At 37.4% G+C, this 9,644-nt stretch overlaps 1 protein-coding gene across 4 annotated transcripts; it reads left to right on the top strand.

The window, feature by feature from the left end:
• Positions 1-5,332: 5,332 nt before the first annotated feature.
• LOC105670509 (uncharacterized) lies at positions 5,333-9,069 on the top strand. Of its 4 annotated transcripts, none has more exons than XM_012364056.2 (5): positions 5,333-5,514; positions 6,197-6,375; positions 6,591-6,852; positions 7,535-7,774; positions 7,870-9,069. In XM_012364056.2, the coding sequence occupies exons 2-5, from the start codon at positions 6,206-6,208 to the stop codon at positions 7,933-7,935; spliced, it is 738 nt and encodes a 245-aa protein (XP_012219479.1). In that variant the 5' UTR covers positions 5,333-5,514; positions 6,197-6,205; the 3' UTR covers positions 7,936-9,069. The 4 variants fall into 4 exon arrangements, with proteins under 4 accessions (XP_012219479.1, XP_012219477.1, XP_012219480.1 ...); XM_012364054.2 differs by having other exon boundaries at positions 5,336-5,514; positions 6,573-6,852; XM_012364055.2 differs by lacking the exon at positions 5,333-5,514 and adding an exon at positions 5,550-5,687 and having other exon boundaries at positions 6,573-6,852.
• The last annotated feature ends 575 nt before the right edge of the window (positions 9,070-9,644 follow it).

Raw genomic sequence — 9,644 nt, 5'->3', positions numbered from 1 at the left:
TGGAGGAGGCGAGCCTTGTTTGAACGTTCGTCTCTTGCCGAATGCCGAGCCGCACGATAGTCCAAGAGGCGGTTGTGTCGTACGTCGCCTGGTACGTACGTATCTGAAATACTCTTCGTCCCCGGCACGGTGGACAGGAAATCGTCGTTAGGCCCGGCGGAATTCAACGAGTGACACCACAAGTCACCGGAATTTGAGCGTCGCATAGCGTGGGTACCGCGCGAGCCGCGAGCCTCTTTCCAAGCTGGATTCTGACGGCCATGAATCCCCGGACTCCTCACGGGTTCTTAGATCCGCGAGTTCGGAAATCGATTGCGGATTGTTGAAGAGAAAGAGTTTAGAAATCCAAATGCTGATACTTGTGTTCGATTTTATACAGAAATTATATTACGGATGTTACATGTATATTTGGAGAAATGTGAATTTTATAAAAATCGTAGATTTTTATTCTTCTCAACATCTATTTGCAAATTATAAATATCTAAAGGTATAAATTTCCAAGTCGTTTAAATGCTTCGTCTTCTTCCACGCGCTCGCATTTCCCGAGCTTGTGACTTTCTGAAAGCGCGAGTGTATTCCCAACAAATCCTTTCTCTTATTTTTATCCCGCAATGAACTTCCGAGTGGTGGTGGGCGAAGCACGGCGCTTTTCGATTGTCGATTTAACCCCCGGCTCCATCTCGAAACCGCCGACCCATCCGCATTCCCCCCGCGCACCTCTCCGGAGGCACCCTGCCTTCCCCATCAATTATTATCGTCCTTCTCGTCCTCGTAGGGCCGACGTCGACGCCGTGTAGGCGCCCTACGATTGGGTGCCGGGACGCCCGGCGTCGTCATGGCGACCGACCCTCTTCGACGAGGGCTGCGCAGGGATGGGAGGGGGACGGGGAGGCGAATAACTCGCGAAAACACGTAAATTAAACGCACTATGGGGGTTGATGGGGCGGAATGGGGCCGAGTGGGTGTCTCAGACTGTGAAACATAGCCGTCATAAGCGGATATTAAAGCGTCCTTTCTTGGGGCAGGGTCTTTCCGCAGCCCTGAATCGGCTCGTAAACGCCAAATAAAAATTTTCATCCCCTTCCAAGAACATTTCCGTTCTATCCTCCCTCGGTGTCTCTTTCTCTCTCTTCGTTTCGTAGTAATGAGATGAATCTCCAAGTGAATATCTTTGAAAATTTGCGCTTTTTCTTTTAAATATCTTAGATCACTTCTTCGAAGACTAATAGAAGAATCGCGAATCTTTCCAAGAAGAGTAAAGAATATTTTTCGATCTTAGGTAAGTTCGTAGATATCGAAATGTTTACATTTATTTTTCAGAAGATAGAAAAGTTTCAATATATATCTTTTATCTTTCTTTATTCTTTTATCTTGACTTGTGTTTTTCTGCAAGATGTGGCACGACTGCGTTATATAAATATCTCTTATCTGATTGCTCGTAAAAAATGAGTAATTCAGAAGAAATTAGTGATCTTGACATAAGTTCGATGTCATTAAAAGGTATACAGATGTATGTATGTGCATTTCGTTTATGTGTGTAATCGGTTCCTCGCGTTCGATATACTCTGTACTCGTCGTCGGCCAAATGTACAGGTGTTCTCGGTGACGCGACCATTCGTACGCATAGATTACCGTCACTCGTCGGTCTCGACGATGTATACTTGTTGACAGTTCCAGTTCCGCAGTCACCAAACACGAAACGCCCTTCCGATCGAGCAGGTGACTGCCAGCCGTCGAAGAAGCCGACTAATATCGTCACGGTTTACGCGACGGACAACACGTGGACAGTGCGGTCTGTCTCCTTCTTCGGATTCCTCGATCCGCACGACACATCGCAGAATGCGTTTTCCATAAATTAACTTCTTGGCTACGCCATTACACGCCGCGCAAAAAGCGTCGCACATTCGGTCGCCGACATTCGGTATCGTAATATAACACAACACATCTTCGCTCGTAATTGTTGTACTTAAGTTAAATAATTTTGAACGAGTTTATAAAAATTCTGAATTCCTATTCCAAATATTAATTTTAAAAAATAATATAAATTTTATTTACAGCAAAAATATTCGAATATGAAAAATAAATAATTTTAATTAAAATACTTTCAAAGATATCCAGTTAAAAAATATTGATAATAATATTCAATTCTATGTATTCATTTATATATATATATATATAAAGATGATAATATTTTAATAAAAAATCTCAAGAAATCAAATAAGCAATCATAGCAGCTCGTTAATTTGCGAGCGAAAGTGCGTCAAGTCGAGTGCGAGCGTGATTTACACCGTCGTTTAAAAACGGCCCTCGAAACGTATTCGAAATAACTGCGGAATGTCCATATATTCCGATGAAACGTTAAGCGTTTACGCGGCAGACGTTTAACACACATTGACCACATGGTTCACTTTCACGTTGTCAACGGTGACGTCGGGATGGTACGTGCGGGCGAGTCGTTATCGCTTCTCTCGAAGAATACGCGCGATATTTTCACAACACTATTTCTGACTCTTCAGGCTAAGATTCCATCGTAGATGCGGCTGAAAACTACATCCATATATTACCAGTGTAACATTTAATTAAACTCGCATTGAACTATAAATCAACGATGTTATCTGAATTTTACATCTCATAATTATTCTCCAATTTCTTATTTTGGCCGCATTCTATCCGTTTCTCTTCCTTCCATCTTATTTCGACGTGAATCATTATCGCAATGTTGGTGCGCATACATTCACAAGCCGACTGAGAAAAACGGCAAAGATTGATCGCAAGTAGAGAAGGTGGTGGAGAGGGTCGAGCGGGAGCAGATTAGTGGTTTATCGAAGGGCGATCTACCGATGAGAAGTGGGCGGGAGGGAAGATGGAAGGCTGATGGACCAGATCGGAGAACGCGAGTTGCATTTCAATGGGTTCAGCGCGTACGTAAAAGCGTTTCGTGGATTCCACGAGGGTAAAAACCCTCGGCAGCAGTCGTCGGCGAGGAGGGCCTCAAAGACGGTCGGTGTTTTCGCGATAGCGAGCGAGTCCTGTGTGGAATGTCGGGATCATCGTGTCGAATTTTCGGCTCTGAGCGCGATCGAAATTCGTTTCACAAAGGCATAGGTCTAGGATCGAAAATTCGCGTTATTCAGGATTTAGGAAATCTAGAATTCGCTGTGACTGTAGTAGCTCAAAGTTTAAATAAATTGTTGGATTTTTGGACTGAATGTTTATTGATAAAAAAATCGATTTGCCAATACACAATATAATTAATAATTAAAAGTGCGATCGAGAAACCGCAGTCTTAAGAAATTCGAGGAAACGCATTTCTCTCGCGCTCGCAACTCCGGCGCTGTACGCATGAATATTTTTAAACTTTTAAACAAATTTCTAAAATTATTCTCCTCTCTTTGACTAGATTTATTTTTGTCTCACGTACTTTGTTCAGGCGAATAAATATGAATAAACTCAGGTGCGAAACACGTGGCCTAACAGCGAGCTGACCTCAGGATCTGACAGAGAGCGCGCAGATAAGGCACTTAGGTTTAGGTGACACGTGTTACGAAAATACACGGCGAAGGACCGGCGAGCGGGGCGACAAGACAAAATTAGACGAGGAGAAAGAGGCGCGACGTCCGACCGTTTGTTTTACGGCTTAGCCCGTTTCCACGACATCGAGCACAATTTTTCTTGCCGCGTCCTCCTCCTTTTTCTCATTCTCTTTTTCCTCCTCCTCGCTCAAGAGGACTCCTTTCTTCTCGAGAGAGCTCGCATCCTGCCGACCCCGTCAGGACGTGACAATTAATGCCCACTTCAACGTGATTGCTCGCGATACGTGATAATGCTCTTGAATATAGAAAGATTTACACGTAGAATGTAAAGTCAGAGAAATGATTCATAGTACTAAGAGTCAGATAAATTGTAAATTATAATTTTTTTGCGAGCTTTGTTGTTTTTAATCGCGAGACGTTTTTAATCAATCGTCTTACGTTGCGTCGAAGTGTCGGTGCTCTAATTATATTTTAAATACCCTTAGGAGACACTGATGAAGGTACTTTCGGTATTCCATTTACAGTGCCGACACATGACGCGTCCGCAAATTCGTCAACAGAAACGCACCCCGTTTAAAAATAAGACACAAGAACACACCATCCCTGCTCAAGTCTGGCGACCCACTGGCTTATTGGCGTTTCTGCTCATTAGGATATCTCGGAGGGGTTCCGACACGATAACTCATTCAGCTCTAAGAAAAAGTAAATAGAGCGAGAAACGGAGAAACGCGCACACCAACCGGGAATTCTGCGAGCGACCGAGATTATCGAGGAAACGTTTATTTTTGCTCGTTAATTTCACGTCTCGCTTCCGTCGCTCGTTTATCTCTCGTCCTTTTCATAATCTACACATCTCTTCTGGTTCTTGCTTGGAACTTGCTTGATTTCAAGCAAGATACTTCTTGTGCCTTAAACGAATCCTGTCATTATAACAATGTTGTCACGATTTAAAAAAATTCGAATACAAATTTTTTAAATAGAAATTTATCCGTTTATCGCACAATTAAATTTATGAATAAGTAAAGAATTGCTTAAAAAAAAAAAGAATTTGTGTGATGTGAAAAAATAAAAAAAAGATTATTATTGCGGTGTATAATTTAATAAAAATCTTACAATTAAAACATTTTGATGCAACGAATTAAAAAATTTGTGATATTTGAAATATAAAAGAATATATATTATTTTGATTTAATATATTTTTGTAAATCTTTTGGCTTTTTTTAATTAACAAAATTTTTAATTTTTCTAAAATTTCTTTATCCTTGGAAAATATTCTACTCTTGCAATACTCTTGCTCTACTCGCTTATACATCCATAATCAGAATTACTTCTATATCACAACTCGATATGATAGAAAATCAAATCATAATAATATAAGATTTTTTAAAATTAGAAAAATAAAGTTTCTAATAAAAAATTATTATCTTCTATATTACAAAAAATTAATATTTAAAAAAATTTTAATATTATCCACTATTACCCTTGAAGAATAATGTCAATAATGCAGGAATCTAGAAACAACATTATTAGAGACATTATTATATCTAGCATACTGACAGTTGATTTGTCCTTCAAGATTAATATATATAATTAAATTTTAAAACATAATTAAAAGTGAAAAAATTCGTAATCAATATTTATTTTTTTCAACTAATCAATTAAATTTGCAGAAAGAGATAGTACGCGGTCAATTTCTGTTACTTTTGTACATCGTATTTTTTATATATAAATAAAGTAGAGACTTCGCAATCTCTACTATACGTCGATGCTGCTTATCTCTATCCTGATAAGATTCTGAGGCAACTGCCGGTAGAGAAGAAAAATCAATAGTCTGCAACGTTGCCGCGTTGAACTGGTCAGGGGTTGAGTGTCGAAGTCTTCATGAGAAAATGGTTTTCGTCTCGGGGGGTGAGAAAAAAGTAAAAGGGAAATTCAAGGAAGTCTGATCACACGTGGGTCATGACTACGTCGCAAATCGCAAGTACGTAACGCAAGTGTCGCTTACGCTTCGTGATTCATTCGCGTGTTCAAGGCTGCGTGAGATTAGTGTCCGAATGACGTATTGTTGATGTCATGCATGCTCTTCGAGAGTGTTTTTCCTGTGAATTTTTGAAATTGAATAAATTGGTTGATCAATAAGTAACTACACAAACGGTGAGACGGATGTACGATTCGAGAATATAAGAATCTAAAAACATGTATACCTACCAATCAAGTACACGTTCTCTCTCTCTCTCTCTCTTTCTCTCTCTTTCTCCTCTTTTCTCTCTTTCTCTCTTGGAATTAACAATTTGGAGAAGATACAAGACCTTCGTAAAAATTAAAAAAATAAAAGTATAACAATTGACTGCTTTAGAAAATTGAAAAATCTCAATCTTTTACGCTAAACAAAATTTAAATTCTATAAAAATTTTACATGGAAGGATTTTTAAATTAAAAAATTAAAGAAAGGCTTAAAGATTAAAAAATTCCAGAATAAAAAACAATTTAATAAACACATTTTTTTAAAAGACTGATAGTTGGCACAATTTTATCGATTTCTGTGATAATTAAATGCTTAAAGCCAAGCTCAAAGCCAACACATTGCAGTTATTTATAGATTGACTTCTATGGCGTTTCGTGAAGCTAATGAATAAAATTAATAAATATCCTTTGGTTTTCAGGATATCAGCATGAGTCTCTGTCCACGGAGACGCTTCCGCATCACTCCTTTGCGAGCTCTGGCAGCATTTTTTCTGATGGTTGTACTCTTCTGGTACAGTCTTAGTCGGCAAGAAATTCCTCAGCAGCCGTGTAGCGTGCCCGAAGAATTTACCGAGAAATTACATGACCTTGCTTACAGGTCGGTACTTGTAATATTTGTAATTAATTAAGATATAAGACAGTTAAATTCAAGATGTTAGAGAACACTAAACTAAGCTATACACATAATTATAAAATGTTATTTTCATTAAGACCTGATTGTCAAGATTATATTTGAAATGAAAAAAAATCTAAGAAATGTACGTACTTATATGCTGTTTTCAATAATTTTACTAGGGCCCATTTGGTTCTCAGTAAGTTGGGCATCGTCCACTTTCTCTGCTTGGGCGGTCTTTGGGGTCAAGTTCGTATAGGCCGCGCGCTGCCTTGGGCTCGCAAAGTGGAACTATGCTTGGTGGACACTCTCCGCGACGACGTCTTAATAACGAAAGCCTTCCGAGAGGTCGGTCTGAGTGCAACGTACCTTCACGCGGCGGGAATCTACAGGATACAAGAACACGAAGTCGGCGAAGATGCACCGAAAGTGGAGGTGGTCGTCTTCGAGGAAGATGCAGTGGTAAGAAGCGTCTCTAGAATATTTATTAAATTAAAATGAGTTCTGCTTTTGACAAAAATTAAATAGAGATTTGTACAAAAGTATATTGTTACGTAAAATTGCAGTAGGAAAAAATTATGGGTATTATTCGTTTCTTTAACAGCCACTTTGACGTTTCGTATTTATGTCCGTTTTACGACCACTTAACACACTTAATTACTAACTTCAACAATTCTTTCTTTTATGAGAAGCAATGTTTGTATTTCGTAAGGTTGCGTTTTTTATGTGTTTGGCACGCGAATGCAAATTCGATGCAACGACGCAAGAAACTGGAATATCCGCTATTACTGTGCGTTTTACAGCGCATCTTGCATGTAGAACACAAAGATGATTCTCTGACTATGCATTTATTTATACAGCAGTGATAGACTTTGTTTTATTGCTTTTTACTTGCAGACCTTACGACCCAGATTGTCGAATTCTGGCAAGCTTGCCATTAACTATGCTTGCCAAATCCATCTTGTGGATTTCTTTTATTTACAAATGTATTTGCGCGCGTGTCTGGTCTCGCTGAGCCAGATTTTCTTTTTATAGTTTCTATTAATTTATAAAATTAAAAGATTTTTTAAAAAGAACAAAAGAAAAAAAAGGGGTCGTTATAAACGATCTCGAGCAAGTTTAGCTCTTGATATAATGCTTCCAGACGCAGATGGTGAGGAGGGTCGGCTGGACCAGAAGAGTTTTACCTCCGGATTGCGAGTTTTCGCCGAGTCTACAGTGCTTCCCACCGCAACTGGTAATACCTCCCTTGCCGGCGAAACAATTTGGCGGCCGACTGATGCCCGTGCCTCGAGAAGGCATAGAATTACAAAAGTATCACTATCCCAATGACTGGTGGCTGGAGATCAAGCCCACTGACTGCACCGAGTTCCAAGAGACGAATGTATAGTGTACAATGAATACTGTCTAATTCGTTTAAATGTAATTATGGTACAATCATTCTAAATAGGATTTGTTTGATTCAATTGATTTGGACAGTGTCGGACAACTGAATTAAGCGTGGACTGTCGAAGAAAGGCGCTGGCTGATTTTATTATGGCCTAGGTACCTTTTAGAAGTAGACGCAACAAATAGAGAAGGTGCATGTGATAAAAAGTGGTAGACTTAAGTATTCTATAATTGTTTATTAGAGCGATATTAAGTTCTTTGTCGAAAGAGTATGGTTCAACGGATTCAATACGACGCGATTATTGCTTATAGGAAGTATTCAAGTGCTGTCGTGAAATGAAAATTACTGTAGTATTTTTCGTAGTACTCGAAACACCATCAATTGCTATAATATCATCGCGGCGATTGCATTACCATATGCGAAACGTTATATAAATTACACTTAATGTGTTTTATTCCGTTATTAAATTATTTTTCTCCAGCCGTTTCTCATTCCAAAGACTTCTCTATCATCGCCATACAATTTCCATTTTTATATACCTCATGCATTTTTTATTTTTCGTAAACATATTTTTTATCTATAATTAAATAAGAATTTTTATAAGCCGAAAATTTATATTTATTACAAGCAGTTAATAAAGTTAAATTTAGATTTTTTAAGTATTCTATGCTGCTGTTTCGAAAATCTTTTTTAAGATAGGAATATTTTAATAAAGCAACATCTACTACCAAAAGTGCTGAGGAGATTAAAACACGTCGACTAATATTCGTGCATTCTTCGAAGCATAAAGTACTATACTTAATCGTGAATTTAAAGCGAAAGTATGGTCGTACGATAAGAAGTAAGCTAGGTGTAGATAAAATGCACTATTAGCTTTAATTTACATAATTTTGTACTTATTTAGACATTTATATACGCTTTTTATACATGAATGATACATTTTCTTAAAACGATGTACTTTGTTGAAGCAATTAATTATATATAACTTTCAATTGATTAAATTAAATTCTTAGTTAAATTAATAATTAGTTATAAATTAATTATTTAATTAGGTGGACTCGTTACAATTTGTTATGATTCGTAATTCTACCCGTAATGATTATTCAACAAAAAATTGTGAGAAACAATAATATGCAATAATAAAATCTATATATTATACTTCTACAGTATAAACCGTTTGTATGGCACGTATCTATGTTAATACGAATGTAAGTGTAACAATACATTCCGTAATGTTATAATTACGTTCCAAAATCTTCCATGAGTTGAATAAAAATCTGTAAAAAATATTAATGTCTTTAAATTTTTAACTGAAAGATGTTTGCGCAGCGACTTAAGTATCTTCCTTTATAATAAGCGAGAGAAAATTCTCAGCGTCTCGAAGCTTATGGTGGTATTGGATGGTATTGACAAAATAGCAACGTCATCGTTTTGTTGAGCACTTTGATAGCTCGAAGAAATCTTTGAAAGTAAATGCACACGTGTATTATACATATGTTAGTTGTCGAAAGTATCTTGAAAGTATCTTTATGGACGTCCTCATTCACTTTCCTCTCAAGCTTCGCTAGTTTCATTAATTTTATGCCTCATCAGCTATAGCTATTTCATGGTATAAATACGTTTTCTATGTGTCACTTTTCTCAGAGCTATGTATGCCTACATATGTATAACATATATATGTTACGAATAACATTTTAGTATCAATTCATGCTGTAGAAAATAAAATTTCGAGATTTTGTACGGAGACAATTTATAATGTGTATCAATTTTATAAAAATTTATAAAAATTTTTGCAGGTATTTTTGTAATAAAATCATTTTTATCTAGTATTTTTTTTATCGATTTAATTATCTACGGATACATG

Source organism: Linepithema humile, chromosome 8, assembly GCF_040581485.1.
Source record: "Linepithema humile isolate Giens D197 chromosome 8, Lhum_UNIL_v1.0, whole genome shotgun sequence".
Taxonomy (NCBI): domain Eukaryota; kingdom Metazoa; phylum Arthropoda; class Insecta; order Hymenoptera; family Formicidae; genus Linepithema; species Linepithema humile.
This window is presented reverse-complemented; position numbering and strand designations above follow the sequence as displayed.

Excerpts from the sequence above, each read along its gene's own strand:
- LOC105670509 (XM_012364054.2), top strand. The coding sequence starts at position 6,206 with ATGAGTCTCTGTCCACGGAGACGCTTCCGCATCACTCCTTTGCGAGCT. Across the intron at positions 6,376-6,572 it reads TTACATGACCTTGCTTACAG|GGCCCATTTGGTTCTCAGTA; the intron begins GTCGGTACTTGT and ends TAATTTTACTAG. Across the intron at positions 6,853-7,534 it reads TCTTCGAGGAAGATGCAGTG|ACGCAGATGGTGAGGAGGGT; the intron begins GTAAGAAGCGTC and ends TAATGCTTCCAG.